Here is a 22,235-nt window from a genome sequence, read left to right as displayed (position 1 = left end):
TTTGGGAGGAAAGCCACCCCGAAATATGTTTTTTTTTTGTCCTCAAAACAACTTTTACTTAAAATAAAACCAATTTTTATGTCCTTCGGTAAAATGCTAGACAAGTTTGCAGACCTGTTTATTTATTTTTATGGAAAAGGCCATTAATTGATATGTGCTGGTGCCACATCAAACCTCATTTTAGGTATTTTAATGGCTCAACCTTACAGCATCACTTGTTAAAAGCAGCTATCAGATGTGCGTTCTCTCTGCTGGAACATCTTTGGGATTTTCCGGAGTGCATACATATTGATATTCAAGGTGCTGATTAACCAAATTAGGTTAAAAGTCAGTTTTTTATGATTTTAACAAAGAAACAAAACCGAGGAAAAGCAAAAACAAAACTATCTTCTTAGATTTGTGAAGCAGGTCTGAACTGACGTGATCAGGAGATTAGTCTGAAAATGTCTGCTTAACGAAAGAAAACATAAGAATTTGGAGCTCCTATTTAGAGAGACCATTTTGTTTGGAAGCTATACAAAATAATCAAGCATTTCCATGGAGACACGTTTCAGCTGTGCACGAGTGAAACATCTGCACAGTTTGACCTTTGATAAGTGAATGAAAGAGAGCTCAGCAGGTGATCTCATTTGCACGCTGATCACTCCACTGATCAGGCATTTAACGTGCATGCCATAGATCAAACCGACTCCCTAATCAGTTTAAAAACACAGGATGTTGACGTGAAAAAAACCCAACTTTGCTCTGAAGTTTTAACTGGTCGTATTTTTCACATCAACCGCGTAGATAAAGAGAAAAATAAAGTAGCGTTTTACAAGAGAGTTCGATTTAAGATGGCCTCTTTTCATTCAAACACGCAGGGAAAGGTTTTTTTTTAGGGCTCCACAAAGGCTTCAGAAGATTTGTTGCCTTTGGGGTTTGATATACAAAGTGTCTTTTTATTTCTATTGCTATCTGTTCCAGAGGTTGAGCTCATTTCCTTGTTCCTTCTCCCCCTGCATCCATATGTTCTTTCACCTAAACCCGCCTCGATCAATCATACTCTGGGGAATGAAACCGAAGGCTTCTTAAACAAATCGATACGGGCAAAAAGTGTAATTATGAAGAGCATTGATTGAGATCAAGTTTGAGGCTGGAGCAGTTTTGAAGGGTTTTGACTGTCATCGCTTTTATTTGCTCGACTCTCGCAGAGCCGCCATGCCTTGCTGAGCTGGAGAGGATCCAAGTGCAGCAGGCTGCCAAGAAGAAGTCGGGTAAATACAGTTTTTGTTTATTTCAACAAGGTTCCAGATGTATATAAAAACATTTGGATTGCATACTCATCTTATATCATTTTAAAGACCTGCCAGACTGATCTGTAAGCTGCACCCTCCAGCTGGTTTGTCCTCTTACTCTCACTGCATGTTTTTAGGTGAACCTATGCTGTATATATTTGTGTGCCGCTTTATTTGGTACACTTGTTCAATTACTTGTTAACACAAATAGCTAATCAGCTAATCGCATCGCATCACCTCAATGCATTTAGACAAATAGACATGGTAAGCATGACTCGCTAAGTCCAAACCAACCATCAAAATGGGGAAGAAATGGGATTTAAGTTCACTTTGAGCGTGGCATGGTTGTTGAGTTGGCCTGAGTATTTCAGAAACTGCTGATCTGCTGGGATTTTCACACACAACCATCTCTAGGGTTTATAGAGAATGGTCCGAAAAGAAAAAAAAAAAGTCCAGTAAGAAGCAGTTGTATGGAGAAAAATCTTGTTGATGTCAGAGGTCAGAAGAGAGTGGTCAAACTGGTTCAAGATGATAAAAAGGCAACAGTGTAGTTCAAAAAACCACTTGTTCCAACCAAGGTATGCAGAATACCATCTCTGAACACACGACACGCCAAACCAGATGGGCTATAGCAGCAGAAGACCGCACCTGTTAGCTAAAAAAGGGAAATTGAGGGTGCAATTGGCACAGACTCACCAAAATTGACATTAGGAGACTGGGGAAACATAGACTGGTCTCAATTTCAGCTGCAACAGTTAGACAATAGGATCAGAATTTGGTGTAAACATTATGAAAGCATCGCTCCATCCTGTCTTGTTTCAACGGTTCAGGCTGATGGTGGTAGTGTAATGGTGTGGAGGATATATTCGTACCACACTTTGGGCCCCTTATTACCAAATGAGCACTATTTAAATGCCACACCCCACCTGAGAGTTGTTGCTGACCATGCCCATCCCTTTATGACCACAGTGTACCCATACTCTGATCCACCATGTCACAAAGCTCAAATCATCTTAATGTGGTTTCTTGAACTATGAGTTCACTCCATCAACCTACACAGTCACCAGCTCTCAATCCAATGGAGCAGCTTTTGGATGTGGTACAACGGGAGATTCACATCACGGATGTGTACCTGACAAATCAGCAGTAACAATGCTATCATGTCAATGTGAACCAACATCTCTGAGGAATGCTACCAACAACTTGTTGTTTCAATGCTACAAAGACATGTGGCAGTTCGGAAGACAAAAAGGGCTCCAAACTGGTACTGGCAAGGTGTATAATCTGTAAAAGGCTTATTAAAGAGATCACAAGCACACAGAGAGGATTAAACCTTGAACACGTAGATGGGAATTAAGGGGTTAAAACAGTTAATGAAGCTGTTTGAAACCCCACACTGCAGGATCTGCAGTATACTTTTTTTTTGCTTGTTTTTAGCTCAAAACCCCGATCTGTTCTTCCATCCCCGAGGCCCGCTCATCCCACTTCTTGTGACTTTTCTCTTGTTTTCTCTGTTGCGAGGTGGGGAGCGTCGGCACTTGTTAGAAAACTTTGCTCTGGGTTTGACAAGATTGTCCTGAGGGAGGCAGAAACAGCGGAGCTCTGTCGCAGAGGCTGTCACCGCACATTTTAACATGCCACTCACACAAGGCATCGGCAGGCACATCATGCTAACGTGCTGCGGAAAAATCGCATCCGAAACAAATCCACGCCGGTGAAAAACGCTGCCTTATGAGAGGATCGTATCAGAGGCTCCGTAACGCGTGCTGAACTCATTACAGGCGTCAACATTTGGCAGCAGTGTGGGATGAGGGTATCAATATTCAAGAAACAGTTGTGAGGATGTGTGTGTTTTTTCAGGCGTGTACATTCCCAGCTGCGACGAGGACGGCTACTACAGGAAGGTGCAGTGTGACCAGAGCCGAGGGGAGTGCTGGTGCGTCGATCAGCACGGAGAGATGATGGGCTCGAGGATCCACGGCAATCCCGAGTGTGGTAGGAGGCTGACATTTAGGAAACAAACATTTTTTTTTATTGTGTGCTACATTTAAGAATCAAAGCAATAAAGCTGCCAGTGCTCTTTTGTGTTTGTTTTGATTCTCTTATATTTGAAAAATGCTGTTGAAAGATAAAACAACGTATTAGGCCCAGTAGTGCAGAAGTATGTGTTTTCCTGCCTTTTTTTATTTTTTATTTAAAGACGTAAAAAAATATTTGCAGAACGACAGGATATGTTGGTATAACTTCAAACGAGGAATGACAGTCAGTCTGTTCTTTGACATTTTGGACCATTTAAAGCACAAAGGGCCTTTCTGAAGGTTGGTCTGAAAGAGACAAGCGCCTGTCTTAGACGAACGTTAACAGTTCAAACACTGTCAGTCTTCTCGGACTCCGTTATTGCCATTTGTTGCAACATTTTAAAATTTTTACACTTTTACAAAACTCGAGAAAAAGCAAGAACGTCACCAAACTTTTGTCTTCACGCCCCCTGCCTTAAACAAGCAGTGTCAACACAAACATCCGTGTGTCCTTTTCCAGATGAAGTAGCTGGATACTCCGGAGATTTTGGAAGTGGAGTGGGATGGGAGGATGAAGAGGAAAAAGAAGCAGAGGAAAACGGAGAGGAAGCCGAGGAGGAGGAAGAGGAGGAAGGTGAGGCAGACGATGGAGGATACATCTGGTAGATTGTAGAGATAAAAATCCGATTGGACTGGGTGTTGAATTTGCAGTACTAGGAAGGTGAAGTAACAAGGCGGAGCAGGTTTTTTTTTTATTATTATTTTTATCTTAGATATGTGTACTTGCTTCATTTGATCCTCTGTTTTTGGGCAACAGAGCTTTGTGTTTTTTCTGTCCTGAAAAGAGGTAGCCACTGACATGTGCGCTATAGGTTAATAAAGTCCGTAAAAACTTTGTATCTTGTATTACCATCATCTATGCATATAGAGATTACAAGTAATTTTGTATTGTGTAAACAGTCGCTTGAGTACTAGAGTTGGTGTCCCACTGGAACAACTAGAGATTGAACGTGAAGAGAACAGTTTGACACTTTGGGAGATAAGTTTGTTTGTTTTCTTGATAAGGATGATCAATGCCACGCTTGTGCAAATACGAGACCGCAGCAAAAGAGACGGACAGCTCCTACTTTGCCTAAAGGTTTGAGAAGAAGGCAAACAGTTTCTCTGTTTTTTGTCTCAAAAGCTACTTACAGAACATTTAATGCTTTAGTGTGAAAATGACACATTTTAAACAAGTGTTGTGTGTCAGATTATTCAGGAAGTCACAGCACCGGGGAAAGAAATGATCCAGCAAACAATACCTCTAAAAATAAATAAGTGTCATTTTACACTTGTATAAATTTTATGAACATTATGTAAAGTGTTATTTGCTGAGTTTCCCTTTAATAAGGCCACTCTGATCCACCACAACATAAGAACCACTGACTGTCAAAGTGAAAAGCGGTATAACAACACACTTTTCTGCTGGTAAACCTTTTGTTATGGCGATTATGTAGATTTTACCTTGGTTATTTTGACTTGTACCATGTTTTTCAACTGGTGGTCCACAGACCATATTTGCTAATTATTAACTGACTGATTAGGCCCAACCAGACACCAGCATACACCTCTGGCTGTGTAGCTCATTAGGATGTGAGAGGTGCTGGGTTAGGATGTAGCATTAGGTTTATTATTGTTTGTTACTCTGGCTGATTTTGGCTCACTGCGATTGTTTAGGCTTCTGTGGTGCTGTCTTGCGATCAGAACAGGAGTCAGCTGCGGATGTGTTATTTGTTGAAATAATTTTTCCAGGTTTTTGTCACTAATGCACCTACGTGCTTGCGGGTGCAAAAATGGAGGATGTAAAAATCTAAGTACCCATGAGGTCTGCATCGCAGACATTAGAGCAGTAGTCCCATTGACAGGATGTGCTTGGTTGGTGTCATGGAAATTGCAACGCAGCTATATCTGGAAGACCAGGTTAACAGAATATGAAACCAGATGTAGAAATTTACAATATATGGATATCTTGCGCTCCTAAATAGCATAATATCACTCAATGTTCTGTTCCATAGTCAGGAGAAGATGCAGCACAATTTTAAGGCTTAAAACAAAACCAACTTAGCTTTCTTTCCCATCTCCACAACTGACTGCTGTCTGACAAGCAAGAGTTGGGCTGAACCAAGTAAAAGCTCATGGTGGTTGATGCAGAATGTAGTGGTTCTTTTTAATATAAACTCTTTAGTTTGCAACATAGAGAATAAAATTAGAATCAATAAACAGTACGTGTGTTTCTCTTATTGCTGGGAGTCAAAAAGTGGGGGAGCAGCTGCTCCACTGAACAGGTGCCTTTGCCCTCCAGTCAAAGCCTTTCTTTTAACAATACACTGCTTTCGGTGCTTGTCTTCGGGCATTATTGTCTTGTAACTCAAACTTTTTTCATTTAATTAAGCTATTTAACACGAATGACTCATATGAAGAATGAAACTACATGGAAAATGTTATCTATTCATGGCATCAGAAATTAAACAGCCCAATTATAATAAAGTTTGTTGATGGGCCCCTAAACTACTCGTTGTCCAAATGCAACACCCTCATGGCCAAGTTGTTCTTCTGTGCCTGTAGATTCCCCTCAGCGGGAGGAAAAACTGCCCAGTAACAGCTTTGGGAACATAACAAAGAGACAAAACACCCCAGATTCCAAGCCACAAATCATCCACAGGGTACGCTTGACAAATTCTTACCTTCTAAGGTCCCATCTCGTGAGATTTGGCTGCCAGCATTCAGGTGTCACACTCCGCAGAACATCCCAGATTCTGTGTCTACTGCGTGTTCCAGTGGGTCAGAGCTACACGGCATCCTTAAACGTGGCTTACTAATGGCTGCTAAATGACTTCTTCTCATTTCAGTCTTTAAACGTCTAAAAACATTAGGATATAAGAGTTAGTTAGACTGACAAACATGTGAAGAATTAGCTGTGTTTGCTGTCAATCATTACAGATTTACCTCCAGTATGTCTGCTCTATAGCAAGTTTTAGCCAAAATGTGGCTCTCAACTTATCTGCTCTAGTTCACTGGATTTACCTTTTAGCATATATTAAAATTAATTTGACTGTTTTGCTTTTCCATAATAGCCAGATGTGTCAAGAAGCAACTGAAGCCATCAAAATGTCCCCTTAAAAAAAAAACTAATCAACAACGATGATATCAATCTCTAACTTAGGTAGGAAGCAAATAATCATATTTGCTAAATTGTCAAACTGTTCCTTCACAGCAGTTCTGCTGATTTGTAATTTAAACTTGATTCTGTACATAAATACGGTGTAGAACTGTCAAACAAGCGTAGATTTCAGAATACTATGGTTTTAAGCTACCTTTATGACTGAAGTCCACTACAGCTCGTGTAAAGATCTAAATGTTTTCTGAATCAAACTGACTCACACACATCCATACAGGACTTACAGTGCATTTCTAGTATAAGGACTCAAACTGCACCCACACTAGATGTCGCTGCCCTTTGCTAACGCTGAATTTCTGTCAACGAATGTGCCACAGTTTCGTTTTTTTTTTTTGTTCTGCGTTTGCAATTTGAAATACTGTATTTTGTGTTTATGAAAGGGGGGGAAAAAAGTATGTGCATTACTTGAAGTTCTGTGTATACTTGAATTCACGCTGTACTTTTTTTCAATGAGAATTTTGTTGCCATGTCTTCATGCTATCGATAGGCCAGGTGTTTGTTTTTAAGTATTGCATGTTAGTAAGAATGTACTTCTTTGCTGAGCACTTTACTAATAAAGGCACTGGAGCCAAGCTGTGTGCTGGTTTCTTTCTCTTTTTTTTTTGAGATTTCAAGGACAAAAATGATCAACTCTCAGAGAAATTGGGCACCGAATCCCATGGTATTTCTGTGTATTTTTAGGTGACATGGCTGAGGCACATTTTAGGAAAAAGCAGATTTATTTATCCTGACTGCACTAAGGTGTTAAACAAGATATGGGGCACTGACTTGGGTTGTAAAACATGTTTTCATATGAAAACTACAACTGCCCACCAAAGTAGAATATTTATTATGGTAAAAAAAAAAAAAAAGTGAGCCAGGTGAGTGAATATGGCTATTTTTGTAAACATATTATGGTCTCCTACTTGCAATACAAATCACTCATGGAGCCTGCAGAGGAACAGAAACAAGAAACTGTAGAATATCACGAGTTGGACTTTAGATTTACTGGGATGTATCAGCGCTCAGCTGTCACCTCGCGCTGGCAGAAAAATGACACCGGTTGCCTGTCAGATTACACTGCATTTCCTGAAGGATCAATGCGACACCGTCTGAGACAATAGATCAGAAATCTGGTAAGGACTGAATCGATGGCTGTCAACATTTGCTTCAGAGTGAGGGCGCAAAGGAAAATTTTGAAAAGTCATTTAGATGAAACTGTCCTTTCGAGGCAAGATGAGGTAATTAGGTATTTATATAAAACAATATAACCTGAACAAACTCTGTAAACTCTCACGATTCCACCTATAAAAGATAAATACAATCCATGTGTGGCTGTGAAGGAAACGGACAAAATGATGAAACTATAAAAGACCTATTTTATTATGTTTCAATCACCTAAATGAACCAGGTGCCACCTTCGTTAATTCTTTGGAAGTCAACACTTTTATTTTTTAACACTACACAAACAGAAATAACTGGTGTTTCATAGTGCCAGCTCAAACACTGTACAGGGATTTGTATTATATTTATAATTTACAGGATTTCATCAACTGGTACAGAATACAGTCCACAGGAAAAAAAAAGAGCATTTGTTACCATGCAGACACATTTTAATAACTGCTTTTCTGTAGAAAATATAATAACACAACTGATCTCATCTGCACATAATGGCACACTATAAATGCTAAACATTACCCTGTTAATACAAGATGCAGAAAACTGTAAATAAGCTTCTTCCTTTATATCTATTTCCCGTTTTAAAACATACAAATATGTTTGTATGCATGAAACATTTTCGGAAAAAAAAGGGTTTTATAAAAACAGGCTAAAACATTCATTTTCCCCTTAGTATATTCACGTTTTAAAGTGCACTTTCATATCTTTACAGATAATCAAAAAGTACATTAGCAGCACTTAAAACTTGTCACTACAGAGACAAATGCGAGCTACATATTATTAACCATTAAACATCGACTCTTATTTAAATTATTGCCACTTCAAGTCGAACTTTAATCCGTGCTCAGTTCAAGTAGGAGCGTAACTCAGAGCGAGCAGCACTTTTTATGTCTGGAAAAGGAAAACGGACTCAGAAGCACCTGCATTCCTCGACTCTCCCATACAGCAGGGTAAGATTGTCTCTTCTTCCATAAAACTGGCTCTACTTTATTGCTTTCTGACGTTTTAAGGGCGAGTCATTATGACCACCATAAAGAAACAATAAAACAAAGCTGAGTTCTGTTTCCTCTTTGAAAACCCAAAGTCAAAGACAGAAAAGACGTTTTTTTTGTTGCAATGTCATTTAAACCGGTCCAAAAAAAAAAAAACCCTCGTAAAGTAAGAAACAAACTGCCTATTTTTTTCCTCATATCAATGCTAAACGTGTCCTTTTGTTTGAATTTGTGAACCGCTGTCAGCTACTACATGCGTTTCTTTACCTTAAAAAAACAGCAGATGCGACTGAAAATAGGTCAACAATCATGACGTCCATGGAAGAGCCGTTCAGGATCAAGAAGTCCAACTGTTTTAATGTATTTGTACATATTTACACTCAGATTTCTTAAGTAAAGTTTGCAGTAAGGTTTTAAAAAAACATAGGCTTGGAAACAGAGTGTATTTAACCAATGAGATGAATTTGTTTGTTGGAATTTGCTGTCGTCTCATGTAATTTTATAGATTCACTCGTGTTTCCACCTAAATGTCCTCTGAGATTCTACGCTTGTCTGATTCGGCCATATTTGTTGTCTTACACAAGGTACGGCCAGCCTAATATACGTGGGTTAAGCTGACTCAAGCTTCCACGTGCTTTCTGCAAAATTCAGCCGAGCGCTTTGTTTACATTGAGCGCGTACCTGCAATTCAGAATTGCATATTAGCATATCTAAAAAAACCTACTGTATTAAACTCTTTCAAACTGCACCATTTGATATAGTTCAGGATGTTTATTTTAACAGACTGCAGTGAGTACCTTTAGCTGACACAGTTTGCCGCCTTCAATGCAAGCACTGAAAATTTCATTCTTGGTCCAGAAACAAAATAGTCAGACATTAAAAGCAGCACTCATAAGTGAGATGTCTAATTTGATTCCATCACAAGTGCCTTTTCATTGCCCCCCTCCAATGATTTTAATTTGCGAAAGGGATCTGGCATTATTCTGGCTCAGCGTTCAGCAGGGAAGATATTTTGTCGAAGTCCGACCTCTGCAAACTGCTAATCCCCGAGTTATTAAGCACACATCTTTGGCTTTATGCTTTGGAGACAGAGGCTACGTATCATCAGATCAAATCAACCTGAAAATAATCCTCTCGTCTTTATTTCACTGTTTATGGAACCGATTTAAAATCTAATCCAAATCTCAGCCACATCAAGTCAAAATTGGACACATCTTAAGCCGCTCACTACAATCAACACGAGCCCTTGTGCTACATCAACATAATTAATCTGATTTGAGCAGCTGATTTGTGAAATAATAAATAATTCAACACTGCAGAACACATATTTACATTCTAGGAAAATGTCTGGCTGTTCATGTTTTGTAATTAGCTACTTAACATGCCATGCAGCTCTCTCCCATTATTAACATGGTTCACCACAAACGGCTCTCTATGCATAGAGGAATTTAACAGCTAAAAGCATATTTTCTTAACAATGTGAGTTGTAATTTGTGCTTGTTGACAGTTTTTGTCACGTTTCACGTTGCACGTCGACGGACGGGCTCAACCTGTCAGTCGATGTACTGCGATAACCATCGGAAACCTTCCCCGTAGCCTTGTCTCTTCAGCACGCTGCACATGAATATCTCCAGTGGGCGAACGTTCAGCTCCTTCATGGAAACGTTTCCCTGTTGACAACAATGAGGGCCGATAAGTGTGCAGGACAAGAGCCCGCGCATTTCTGTGACGTGCATACCTTTCCGGTGATCTGACCGTCGAGACCGAAAGTCCCTCTCAGCACTCCTTCGCTGACGGCCTCTGGACGGTCGATTTTATTCCCCAGCACTAACACCGGTACACTGGCTATGGTTTCATCTGAAAGGAGACCCTGAAAGCAAAATGACAAGAGCAGCAGCAGAGTTCCCGTTAGCTTCTTTCCAAACACGTAGAAACAGCTTCGAGCTGCTGTGTTTGAGCTTACGTCGAGTTCAGTCTTTGATTCGGCGAGTCTGTCCTGATCAGCACAGTCAACAAGAAAGACGACTCCGTTCACAGCCGGCAGGTAGTTCTTCCAAACTCTCCGAGCTGTGGAACAAGAAGAAAACGTTTCCAAGATTGTAGATTGGCCGTTTTTCCTTTCCCACCTCTTTAATATAGAGCCCCGGTGAATTCTAAGTTCTTGTATGTGAATGATTGATTTTTTTTCATACACAACACCGAAAGTGTTTGTTTGTGTTCTTGTGTGAATGCCGATTCAGCGTTCTCATTATTGTTTTCCTTTTTTTTTTTTTTTTCCTCCATAGGTTTTTTTTTTTTTTTTGCCAACTACTTCTGTGCACTTTGTGTTATTTTAGCCATTCTTATATCAAAACAATCAGTTCAGTCAGGAGATCGGTGCTATGACTTTTGGGTTCTATAACATGTGTACTTTGTAAAATATTTAACTTTATTTTAATATTTTCCCCAAACCTTTCCGAAATTCCTTCCACTACTTTTAGTTACTGTTCTGCTAATTCCAGCTTTTAGCTAGCTTTTTGGTTACCTTTTGCTACTTTCAGCTAATCCTTTCCATCTTGTAGCTAGCATTTTGCTACTTTTAGATTTTAGCTACCATGTTGCTACTTTTAGCTTTTAGCTCGTGTTTTGCTTCCAGACTCTAACTGTCCTGAGTCACGCTGAGGATGAAAATCATCAAACCTTATGGTCTAATGTAAAAAGAGGTCTTATTTGCTTTTTCTAAAAACATTTTCAAGCATGACTGACGACATAAATGGAAATATTTCATAACACACCAGAAGGGGTAAGTACTTTCTTTTCTGATGTACATCTTGGACAGTTCTGGCACAACCGCTGCACTGCAGTGCGTGTCCTGCCTTTATATGTTTATTTCAAATGTCAGAAATCTGACAGGCCCTGAGCTCTGAGCTGTCACCACATAAAAATAATAATCAATTAGAATAATGAGGCTTACAGAGACACCTTGTGGCAGAAATGAAAACTGCTTGTAGAGTTGATTAAGCTATAAGCAAGTTTGTAAAAAAAATAAAAAATAAAAAACTACCAAGCTGAATGTACTATTTAAAGTCAAAAGTACTAAGGTGCTCAGGGTGGGTGTCAGTGCATCTCTGGGTTGTTGATAATCTATCAGACCCTGTCTGATGTGGTGATCTGTAACAAGGCAGCACCTAAGGGGACTGTCCTGTCTCCGTTCCTGTTCGCTCTTTACACCTCTGAGTCTTCTGCAGCAGTTCTCTGATGGCTCTGAGGTGGTGGGGGGAATTAGAGGCGGACAGGAATCGGAGTACAGGGTACTGGTGGGCAACTTTGTGACGGGGTCCCGCAGGACGTGCTCCTGAATATCCGAGGACCGAGGACATCTTGGTCGACTTCAATAGAAGGTCTCCTCCCCCCACCCATCAACATCCTGGGTGATGAAGTGGAGGTTGTGGACAGCTATAAATACTTGGGCGTGTGTCTGAATGACACAGCTGATGCTGTTTACGAGAAGGGAATGAACAGACTCTTATTTTCTGAGAAAACTCAGCTCCTTCAGCGAATGCAGTATGATGTTGGTGATCTTGTATCCGTCTGTGTTGCTAGATGCCAATTTCTGTGCTGTAGTTTGCTTTGCTGTCATAAAGAACTCCTCAGGAGGTCTTTTATAACATCTCACTGTTTAACAGCTCATCTCTATGTAAATCATGACCGTTTCACTACCTGTCCATAGCAACTACAATTATGTATTTTTCTGTACTTTCTGCCATTTAGCAACACCTCTTGTACATATCGCTCTTATTGTAAATCTTTTTTACTTATCTACTCCCTTTATACTACTGGGTTTGCTGTTTGTTATATATTGTTCTAGTTTCTTGTGAGTTTCTAGTAAGGTGCTGAGTTTTTTCAAACTCAGCACTTTATCCTGTTAGTTCCACTTCTTCTATTTTAGTTTTTGTACTTACTACTGTTGACTTCTGTCTTTTGAAGTTATTTTTATGTCTGCTGCTGTGAAAAAAATACCTTTCCCTCAGGGGATGAATAAAGTGTCCATCTGTCTAGCTATATAATCCTTTATGGAGTAGTGGACAACAGAGAAAGGCTGAATTACATTCAGCTTTTTTTTTAAATGGCCGATACACATTAGGTCTGTGTATCCGAACATGAGTACTACACATCTGTGAATAAATGACATGATGTTAAAAGAGACAGCACTTTCAGTTTCGTATACATTATTTCATTGCTAGAAGGAAAATCCTTTACCTTGTACATGTCCTCCCAAATCAAATGTGGTAAATGTCATTCCACCGATTGTCAGCTCCTCTGAAGCTTTGGGGGAAAAGAGAATAAAAATACAGATTATGCCTCCAATAGTTTAAACTACACAGTAGGCTGTAAAGAACAAGACGAATCGTGACCGCCACTATCATACTACAGTATTAACGACCCCATACCCAATGAGGTAATACTGTAACACACAACATAAAACAGTCACTCTTGTGCAAAACAATGACAGCTAAGTAACTGAAATTATGTAAAACACGAGGATTTTTTTTTTTACCAAAAACACAACTTACAGCATTTAGCTTAATTTAAACTAAAATTGACTTGATAGAGAGCACAAACAAATGTGTATCACCAAAATCTAAACACTTAAACAATTCAAAGCACTTTCAATAAGAAAAGAAAATACTTGTTTCTTAGAATTTCAACATATTAAGATGTGTGATAACCAAAGCAGCAACATCACATCACTTTTTTTTTTTAAAAAAAAGGTAATATTTCTGGTTCTGAATACATATATATGACATTTCTACAAGCTTTAGTATATTCTTAACTACAATTCCAGCCAACATCAGAAAAAGCTCCACAGTCCCATCAGCCTGACAGGCAGTCGATCCCTCCCTTTGGTCCTTACTTGGATGTAGTGTTGGTACGTGCTGACCAAGTCGATCATCTTTCAGCATGTGTAGGAGTGTTGTTTTCCCGGCATTATCCAGTCCAAGAAAAACCAGCTTTCCAGACTTTCTGTACAGACCTGGAAAGAGTTCACAAAAATAAACTTTACTGCTCTCTGAACCCAAACCACTGCAGTCCGTATTATGCTTCATAACTTCCCGGACATTTTGCTTTAACTATTACATAAATTAAGCTTTGGATTAACCGCTTAATTTTCAATGCTGAATAAAAAGACAACAAGAGAAAGAACTCACCAAGGAATTGTAAAACACTACTGAAGCCCTTGTAGATCCAGTCAAACAAAAAAGACATACTGACACAGTTTGCCTGTGACAAAAATGAGAAGTTATTACTCCCCAATGCATTGAGTAATTAAAAATGTATTAAAAATATCTGCTTTGACTCTTCACAACACAAGGTCTTGTCTTATTTTTATAATCTTTAGTTCCCTCTAATCTACTGGATTGCAAATATTTGACAAAATAAAAAAATAATATTAGGCATATGATTATTATCAGTGAACAGCCTCTGCTACTGTATGTCCATGTGGCAATCAAGTGATTAGCTCACAGTCCAACATAATATTCAGCAGACTCACACTTTTAGATTTTTTAGTCAAAATGGGCTATTTTTCAATATTTAAAATTTACTGTAAATCTGCAGTAGGGAACAGGGAACAACTACTTTGTAAAAACTGTCATTATGGTCTTAATCACAAGCCTTTCAATAAAACATTACATAGCATTTATTTTATGAAACTTTGACACATTTTATGGTTTAAATAAAGCATGAAATCAACAATCTGAATTTTTACAGCATATTTAACCTAAACTAATTTCATAAAGTGTTTCACATTTACACAAATCTGCCATGGGAAATCACTTATTTTATATATAGGGAATTTGAAAAAAAAAACCACTGCATCTTTAAACTATAAATTCCATATTAGCCAAGATTAGGAAAATCCTTAAAGCATTATTTTTTTCAAGACTGTGTGGAAACCTTGTCAGCTGGAGCAATTCTGTCATTGTTTCTAGTCTTTTTGTTTAACTGGTTTCAGTAAAATGACACTGTCTCTTAATGCTGTCTTGCCTGGACACCAGATACTCCTTCACGTAAACGTGTTTCAGTTGTTTTTTGTTTTGTTTTTTTAGTTCAGAATAATGTTTTTACCTCTGCCTGTGACATAACAGTCTCTACCTCCACCCACACATGATGAAGCTGGTGGCTAACAGTGACATTAGCCCGGTTAGCTTCAACCAAACAACGCGTTTAAACGAGGTAAAACGGGGCATATATCTGCATTTCACAGGCGTGTTGTGAGCCTCTCCGAACGGTGTCAATTAGATTTATGCTGGTTTTGCATTTCAGCTAACGTTGTTAACATCTCAGTCCTTATCACGACACATTTTGATAAACAACAAACTGCGAGAGAACCTCGTTATCAAGAGACGCAGGTAGCATTAAAAAAAACTAACATATATCAAACTATTACATAAAATTAAATTAAGCTCGCTTACCTACCTAAAGCTACAGCACCGACCAATAGCCTAGCACTTGGTAGTGTCAGTGGTCTCCTTGGAAACAGTCAATCGTTTTCTTCTTCGTGTATTTTAATTGGGCACCGGACTTCCATTTAGGTGTTTACAGCGCCCCCTCTTGATGAGTGGAAAGCAAAACAAGCTATAACCTCAGTGGCAAACAGCACAAGGGAATAAAACTGAAAAGCCTCGAATAAAAGGATCTGTTCTGCCCTCATAGAATTTTATTTTTAGGTATCATAAGGTTTGCTATTATATTTGTGTCATTTTTGTAACAATAGAGAGAGGAAACTTCTATACAGTGGTGACATTTTAACCCTCTCACTTGTACTTTATTTCCAAGAAATGTTATTTCTTTATGGAATAGAACTGAATCATGTGATACAGTAAATGTGTTTGTACAAAAACATCTTTATGCCACACTATTCAGTCTATATTTTATACCAGGTATGCAGGGCACGCGGTCCTTATTGGTGCTTCTTACTTCATCAAAACCTGCAGACATACTACACAATTTCTTTATTTATTTTACAGTCAAGGACATTTACATGTAAGAGTATTTTAAAAGAATCTGAATAAAAGTTTTACTGGATCTTTCTAGGATATTGTGTAATTTGTGAAAATGCAAAATAAATTACAGGTGAGGGATGTCCACATTTAGGAGCACATGTGTCTTTTTTAGGTTATACTTGTGTTTGGTGTGTAAGCACGTCTAAACTATAATGACAATATGCAAAATATGAATAGGAAAAAAAGATATTACACAATACATATTGTACTGAAACTGAGTTTATTTGAAGACTGTTGTTGGAAAAAGTATGGGAGTGCTTTCATGTTGTCTAAATTTTCAAAATGAGAAACAGCATGAACAAAATAACGCATATTAAATCTGCAAAGCTCGTGCGTCTGTAAAATGAATAAATAATTCCTCTGGAGTTTCTCACATCGTCGCACGTTGCTACTTTTCATAGTAAAACCATTTGTCAACTGGAAAAAAAAAATCAATATTCACATTAGTAGAATGAATTAATTATGTAAAAGCATAATACAGATGCAAATAAATGAGCAAACACCCACCTGAGCTTGGAGTGGGATCTTCAGCACCAGAAGCACAGACCTGTGAGAGTCATAAAATCATAAAACTGTGCCATTCTCACACAGAAAATTGACCCTCCAGTTTAAATAGTTCATACTCATGAAATGACAACAAGAATGTGATTTAATGTTGATTTAGTCGTTGATGTTTTGCATTAACAAGTTTTCAGCTTTATTTGGATTAAAGAAGAAATCTAAATACGTAAAGGAAACTTACAGACTTAACCACAGCTTCTGCGCCTGCAGCCGAACAAAAAAATGGACTGTCTGAGACACTGGTGTTCATGCTGGTTAAAAACAAAGGAAAACATTGCTTTTGATTTTACAGTCAAAAATCTGTACATACAAGCATCTGCCTTACACTAGTTGCACGGTTTTACTGTAACTGTGATGAGAAAATATTTTAATAAGTTGTACAAAGAAACTAAAGGACAGATAATGCTGATACTTACAAACATTTGACAAGTGATATTGTCTTTGCAATATTGCATGAGATTGGGCATAACTCCTTTTTCAAGATTTGCTCAAAAATGACTTCAACTCCATCTCAACATAAGATGATCTTAGTCTAAAACTCTGACAAGGTGGCGGGCAACATGCATTCCCTCAAGGAAGGCTAGGCCTTTTATTTCAAATAAGCATTAAACATGAGTCGCTCACCAATTTATCTCTCCAGCACTGGTCTTCTTCGACATCAGTGCGTTCCAAAATTCATGTGTACTTTTCACTGTTCTAATGGCAAAGTCCTGGAAAACAAAAATATAGTTTTTATATTTCTTTCACAGCAAAAGAAATCTCCAAACTAGTACCAAAAGGATGTGGTTTACAATTAAAATATAAAACTAAAGTAACGTTTTCAACAAAGCGAAACAAAGGGTAAGATAATGAACTGCGAACCCTGTCTTTGAACTCTCCATCAAAAGCAAACTGGTTTTCAGGTTTCCCGTCCGGGACTTTGTATCGTTTGAACCAATCAACAGTCGCCTCCAGATATCCTGGTTTAAGTCGCCTTACATCATCGATATCTGCAACAAATCACCAACATAGAAGAACTAATTATGTAATTATGGCTTTTTTTCATCAGCACAGAAAAAAGGCTGGTTTTTTCCTACTGTTAAAGTTCGCAGCTTCTGGGTCCTCCGTGTTGATCACAATGACCTTCCAGTCTGTTTCACCCTCATCGATCAGAGCCAGAGTTCCCAGCACCTTCACTTTGATGACTTCTCCGCGAGCGCACACCTAAAAAGATTAGTCACATTTCTAGGAAAAGGCTCCAAGCAGATGGATCCAAATGAGCCTTTTCAGTACATTTCAGTACCTTGTTGCCGATGTCACATATATCGATTGGATCATTGTCTCCACAGCATCCCGTGTCACCGTCCTTGTGGTTTGGATCTTCCCATGTCTACCAAAAACATTCGCACATTGAACAAGTCTCCTTTTGCTTGAATAAACATAGTTTGAGCTGGACCTGCCTGTGGAATAGCCCCGTAATTCCAGATATATCCTTTGTGGGGGAACACGTTGGCTACGTAACGAAGGTTCCCCTTCTTCACATCTTGTTTCAATGGATTAAGAGGATCCTTGGTGGCAATCTGAGAAACGTAAGCAATAAAACCAGAGGGAATGACTGAAAACTTGCAAAAATTACTTGCCAAATTAAATAAAAAGGTAATGAATTTGAGAAAGTACCTCCATCTTTGCATTTGTCCATCTTGGAACTTCCACAATGGCATGAAAAATGTTCTGCAGGATAATGAGAATACACTTTATCAACCCTGAATTCTCCAAAACGGTCTTGCGTTAATTAAGGAGCTCATCCGATTAACCCTGAATGACATTTATTTAAAGAAAAAGTAAACAGCAGCTTAGTAACGAGTAAAAGTTCACATCCAAAATCTTGATAATTCCGCTTTACGGAGCTTGATCAATAATAAAATCTAACTAAAACAGAGTCAGTCAAAGAAAAACTAGAGAAATTGTATTTTATATGAAAAGGCAGAGTGACTGCTGAAAGTGAGATTTTAAAGATTTAGCTGAAAACCAAAAGTAGCAAAAGATTAGCTAAAAGTAAACAAATATAATTTTTATGAAACATGCTAATCCAACACTGCTGGTAAAGGTACATTTCGTACCCTTTGGGTTTAGATCCTTTGGGTTTTTTAATCAACTGGAACTGTTTTTTCCCCCTAAAATCTCTAACAGATAACATGTTCCTCACCTCTGCTTCGTTCGCATAGATGGGTACATCATGAAAGGGAGAAATGTATTTTTCTTCTGAGTTTTCTAGAACAGAGTTATAACAAATCAGTGTCCCTAAATCAATTTATCTTTGTAAATGCAGCTCGAGACAGCAACAAGTTATTCAAGCAGCTATTCCATTAAGAAATGAGGTTATTTTACTTCAGCAAAGTATTTGATTCAAAAAGCTGTGCTCACTGAAAAACACTCTGTACTCCTGGGTGTTCGGCCTGCCCCTTTCCTCAGTAGTGAAGCTCATGCTGGGTTGAATCGTTCCCTCCGTGGTGTGTTCACTAATTCAGCAGGACTAAGAAGCCGCACTGAGAGGCAGTCGCCAAGGCAAAGGAGGGGGCCACGCACACTGCCAAGAAAAAAACCTACAGCAATAAGAGCAATTCCGTATGAAGGCGTGTTGTTTTTATATCACATCTAATACTGATGTCTGTAAAAGTCCTTTTGTGAGAGGCAGAGCTGTGAAGAGAAAGCAGCAGCTAATCCTGCTTTTTCACCACCTCTCCGCGGCTGTCACACACATTCTGCAACATGAACGCACGGAGTTCATCTCCACAGATTTGTTTGGCGTTTCCTTGATTTAGACGGTGACTCTTCTGAGCTCTTTTTCAGAAACAAACAGACGGTGCTGGCTGCTTTAAGCTGTAATCCAATTACCACGGCAGAATTAGCTGCTGTGACCATGGTGACGTCTATTAGTTTCACTGCAACACCTTGATAGCAGCCTATCGAACTATTTTTGTAATCTCATAAAAAAGCAATAATAAATAAGTCATTTATGAGTTATTCATAGTGACAGTAGAATAATAAAAGGTAATTCATGTGCATCCGTATGCAAACAAGGTGCAATTAGGTTTGGCAGAAGTTCATAGTGTGGTGGTAAATAGTAATACTAACATCTACCTCAGATCTAATTTGTAACTTAAATGTTAGAAAGATGATTAAGTGGGAACTCACTTGGTTATGCAGCTGGAATACACTGAGTAGAAAATGTTATTTTTAGGAAAACAAAGTCTCTTCGCTGCATTTGACTTGAAACTGAAGATCAGATTTTTTCTTTTTTCTCTATCTTAAACAATTTGTCATACAGGTCAAAACATCCCAAAAGACCTTAGAAATAGTACAATATACCTGTTGTCTCCTCTTGACCCCAAGTTTTTGTAAAAAAGAAAAAAGACTCCATATTGTAAAGTTTAATAATTAATTTACTTAAAAAAAAGTGTGGCTAGAATAATCAAGAATAAAAATATCTCAAGAATGAGTAAAAATGTAGAAGAACAAGTCATCCGCAGTAAATCAACACAAACCTTATTTGCTTTCAAAACCTTAGTTTAATTGTTCGCTATAAAATGCATGAAATTAGCAATAAAATGTCAAGTTTGGAACTTTAAACTGTGTGTCAAGAAAGAGAAGATGCAACTGTCAGCAGCACTGAAAACTTAGAATCTTTACTTGTCTGTGTATTCCCTTTTCTTGCACGCGATGTTCTCTTCAAGTGTTTTTCATCTCCTGTCTCGGTTTCTTCAAGTAGTCAAAGGCACAGAGCATGCAGCCTGTATTTGGCGTCAAATATCTTTGACATATTTTAAGATTCGTTTGTGAGCAAGATCTCAAATTTGTGGGGAGACTGCAGAGCGGACTGAGTGCTGGCATCCAACGGATTCGACTTCACGTTCAGCAACTTCAGAGATGGCATGACGGACAGCTTCTCCAGAGGTATTTCTGTTGGGCAAAATGGCAAAAAAAACAGGAAATAAGCTTAAAGGGGTCATTCATGCTGCAAAGAAATCGTTCATTCTTTCATACGAACAGGATGCGAATATATGTTACTTACCAGCAATGCTATTTCCCTCAAGGTCAATCTTCTCCAGAGAGCTTATTTCCGTCAGCTTGTCAGGGAAGATGGAGAAGCTGTTACGAGCCAGATTGATAAAGGTCAAATGCTCCATTTCACCCACAGCGTCAGGCAGTTTGGTGAGAACATTACCCTGCAGGTCAAGTTCTGCAAGGTATTTCAAAACACAAGTAATAGGAGGGGTTATTTGACATTCTGCCAACATTTGTGATGTGAGAACAACAGCATAAGAGACATTTGGTTTTTTGAGACTTAAATGCATGAGCTGTGGGTTGCCAATCCTTCCCTACCTTTGAGATGAGTAAAAGTTGAAAAGAACTTGCTGGAAATGGCCTTCATCGTATTATCGGCCAACGTAATGACACGGATGTTTTGTGCAACAGTCCTCAGGACCTTGAACACACCGTCAGGGAAGGAAGCAAGCTGGCAGTTCGACAGGTCTGCAGACAAGAGGAGCACGAGGATGAGCGCTCCCACAACAGGGACAGGACTGGAGGGTTCAAATTTAGGCCACTACCACCATCTGCTGGTGGATTTTAAAACACCACCCTAAACAAATCTGGTTTTCATTCATGTGCTTTGATTTGAATGGGCTTCAAGTAACTTACCTAGACTATCTTTGCCATCCTCCGCAGTCTCGTTTATCCTCTGCGCCACTTTCGCCACCGCCTCAGCCATTTTTCTGCTGTAACTGTTCCACAAGACGGTAATAAAACATTACAATCAATTTAAATTCTTTCATGCTTAAAGACAAAACAGAATGTGCTTTATTACACATTATGCCTGTTTGCACTAGAGTATTAATAATACATTTAGTCATTTCTTTAAAAAAAAGATAAACACTTTTAAATACATAGTTGTTTGTTTTTGTTATTTTCACTTTTGTGGTTTAATGGACTTCAATCAAGTCACTTTGCACTTTTAACATATCAGAGACTATTACTTTAGGTGTATTAGCTGCTTTAAAGCTAGATAATTATACTTTTTTTTACAAGAGCCAAATCCGGTTAGAATAATCAATTATTTGTATATAAACCTATACTAAAATCGCTTGCTTTCTGATTTTACAGAGTAAAATGTGCTTCAGTAATTTTCATAAAATGTATATTATGAAAGATTAGAAGAGCACCTGTTCTCTACAAACACCAAAAAGCAACCTAAAAAAAGATTGTCATAGTCACTTCCTTTTATGCAAATTAAACCACACTGAACCTAGTAACATGTAAAGATCACTATTCCCTGTTTTTAACTAAACAATTTACAACAGTAAAAAGCACTAAGCCACTTACACTGCAAGATAGATCTACATTTGCTCGGTTTATTTATATTAAAACCTAATTTTATTGGTGCCTAAAGCCAAGAAAATAATGATTTTCCTTACTTTCTAACGAGCACCCAGGCTGTTACGGAAACCGGCAGCTGTCAGTGTTTTGCTATCATTAGCTTTAGCAACTCAGGCAGCTCTGTGTGTATTTTTAGCTCTGCACAAGTTGGTTCACACGAGTGCAGGGTTATTTATTATAGGCAGCGAGGTTTATTTCATTTCCGACACCTAACAGGAGCAATAAAAAAGAGCACAAACTGTGGAAAACGAAATGTAGCTTTTCTGAAGTTCCCTTACGTGTGAAGTAAAGCTAAAGCTAACCGGAAGTGGTGCTCACAAGCTTGATGGTGCGTTCAGTGTTGCTCAAATAATGTAGGGCTCAAGGAAACTGTAATACAGTAGCAGTTTCTCCATTTATTAGTTGATGTTTAATTATATAACCGGCTTCTGCTAATCTAATTACCATTTTTCCCCATTATGAAGTTGAATGTTGACTTACTTCTAATTCCAGGTCAGATCACAGTCTATGGGTCAGATGGGGTACTTGCAGTTTGACCCCTGCTATGTAAGGAT

The 22,235-nt window shown here is 38.5% G+C and overlaps 4 protein-coding genes across 7 annotated transcripts in view; 1 reads left to right on the top strand and 3 right to left on the bottom strand.

Annotated features, from left to right (window-relative positions):
• Positions 1-7,085, top strand: part of LOC108249129 (SPARC (osteonectin), cwcv and kazal like domains proteoglycan 2) — a 49,524-nt gene extending 42,439 nt beyond the window's left edge. The window contains exons 9-11 of the mRNA XM_017438310.2: positions 1,191-1,253; positions 3,135-3,269; positions 3,813-7,085. Of these exons, the coding sequence (XP_017293799.1) occupies positions 1,191-1,253; positions 3,135-3,269; positions 3,813-3,958 (344 nt within the window). The 3' untranslated portion in view covers positions 3,959-7,085. The remainder of the gene's footprint in view (positions 1-1,190; positions 1,254-3,134; positions 3,270-3,812) is intronic.
• Positions 7,086-7,915: 830 nt separating this feature from the next.
• Positions 7,916-15,194, bottom strand: sar1aa (secretion associated, Ras related GTPase 1Aa). Of its 2 annotated transcripts, none has more exons than XM_017434408.2 (7): positions 15,119-15,194; positions 13,849-13,921; positions 13,554-13,673; positions 12,899-12,964; positions 10,623-10,726; positions 10,398-10,529; positions 7,916-10,329 (listed from the first exon to the last, which is right to left on the bottom strand). In XM_017434408.2, exons 2-7 carry the CDS (start codon positions 13,904-13,906, stop codon positions 10,213-10,215), a joined length of 597 nt encoding a protein of 198 aa, XP_017289897.1. In that variant the 5' UTR covers positions 13,907-13,921; positions 15,119-15,194; the 3' UTR covers positions 7,916-10,212. The 2 variants fall into 2 exon arrangements, with proteins under 2 accessions (XP_017289897.1, XP_017289905.1); XM_017434416.3 differs by having other exon boundaries at positions 15,115-15,182.
• A 702-nt stretch (positions 15,195-15,896) lies between these two features.
• ppa1a (inorganic pyrophosphatase 1a) lies at positions 15,897-19,225 on the bottom strand. Its single transcript, XM_017435726.3, has 11 exons — positions 18,670-19,225; positions 18,452-18,516; positions 17,923-17,976; positions 17,706-17,825; positions 17,549-17,635; positions 17,343-17,469; positions 17,128-17,255; positions 16,891-16,976; positions 16,448-16,517; positions 16,213-16,252; positions 15,897-16,122 (listed from the first exon to the last, which is right to left on the bottom strand). Exons 1-11 carry the CDS (start codon positions 18,728-18,730, stop codon positions 16,094-16,096), a joined length of 867 nt encoding a protein of 288 aa, XP_017291215.1. The 5' UTR covers positions 18,731-19,225; the 3' UTR covers positions 15,897-16,093.
• A 569-nt stretch (positions 19,226-19,794) lies between these two features.
• On the bottom strand, positions 19,795-22,203 carry lrrc20 (leucine rich repeat containing 20). Of its 3 annotated transcripts, none has more exons than XM_017435761.3 (5): positions 22,162-22,203; positions 20,947-21,029; positions 20,629-20,778; positions 20,318-20,485; positions 19,795-20,205 (listed from the first exon to the last, which is right to left on the bottom strand). In XM_017435761.3, exons 2-5 carry the CDS (start codon positions 21,014-21,016, stop codon positions 20,069-20,071), a joined length of 525 nt encoding a protein of 174 aa, XP_017291250.1. In that variant the 5' UTR covers positions 21,017-21,029; positions 22,162-22,203; the 3' UTR covers positions 19,795-20,068. The 3 variants fall into 3 exon arrangements, with proteins under 3 accessions (XP_017291250.1, XP_017291240.1, XP_024865701.1); XM_017435751.3 differs by lacking the exon at positions 22,162-22,203 and adding an exon at positions 21,720-22,006; XM_025009933.2 differs by lacking the exon at positions 22,162-22,203 and adding an exon at positions 21,960-21,978.
• Positions 22,204-22,235: the final 32 nt, after the last annotated feature.

Source organism: Kryptolebias marmoratus, linkage group LG17 (genome assembly GCF_001649575.2).
Source record: "Kryptolebias marmoratus isolate JLee-2015 linkage group LG17, ASM164957v2, whole genome shotgun sequence".
Taxonomy (NCBI): domain Eukaryota; kingdom Metazoa; phylum Chordata; class Actinopteri; order Cyprinodontiformes; family Rivulidae; genus Kryptolebias; species Kryptolebias marmoratus.
Note: the sequence above shows the minus strand (reverse complement) of the source record. Positions and strands in the feature narration are given on the sequence as shown.

Coding starts and splice junctions, on each gene's coding strand:
- ppa1a (XM_017435726.3), bottom strand. CDS start 18,730: ATGAGCTTCACTACTGAGGAAAGGGGCAGGCCGAACACCCAGGAGTAC. Junction 17,470..17,548: donor TATGTGACATCGGCAACAAG/GTACTGAAATGT, acceptor TAATCTTTTTAG/GTGTGCGCTCGCGGAGAAGT. Junction 16,253..16,447: donor CAGAAGCTGTGGTTAAGTCT/GTAAGTTTCCTT, acceptor TGACTCTCACAG/GTCTGTGCTTCTGGTGCTGA.
- lrrc20 (XM_017435761.3), bottom strand. CDS start 21,016: ATGGCTGAGGCGGTGGCGAAAGTGGCGCAGAGGATAAACGAGACTGCG. Junction 20,779..20,946: donor GGATGGCAAAGATAGTCTAG/GTAAGTTACTTG, acceptor TCTTGTCTGCAG/ACCTGTCGAACTGCCAGCTT. Junction 20,486..20,628: donor AACTTTTACTCATCTCAAAG/GTAGGGAAGGAT, acceptor AATACCTTGCAG/AACTTGACCTGCAGGGTAAT.
- sar1aa (XM_017434408.2), bottom strand. CDS start 13,906: ATGTCTTTTTTGTTTGACTGGATCTACAAGGGCTTCAGTAGTGTTTTA. Junction 10,727..12,898: donor TTTGGGAGGACATGTACAAG/GTAAAGGATTTT, acceptor CTTGTTCCACAG/CTCGGAGAGTTTGGAAGAAC. Junction 10,530..10,622: donor AATCAAAGACTGAACTCGAC/GTAAGCTCAAAC, acceptor TTTTGCTTTCAG/GGTCTCCTTTCAGATGAAAC.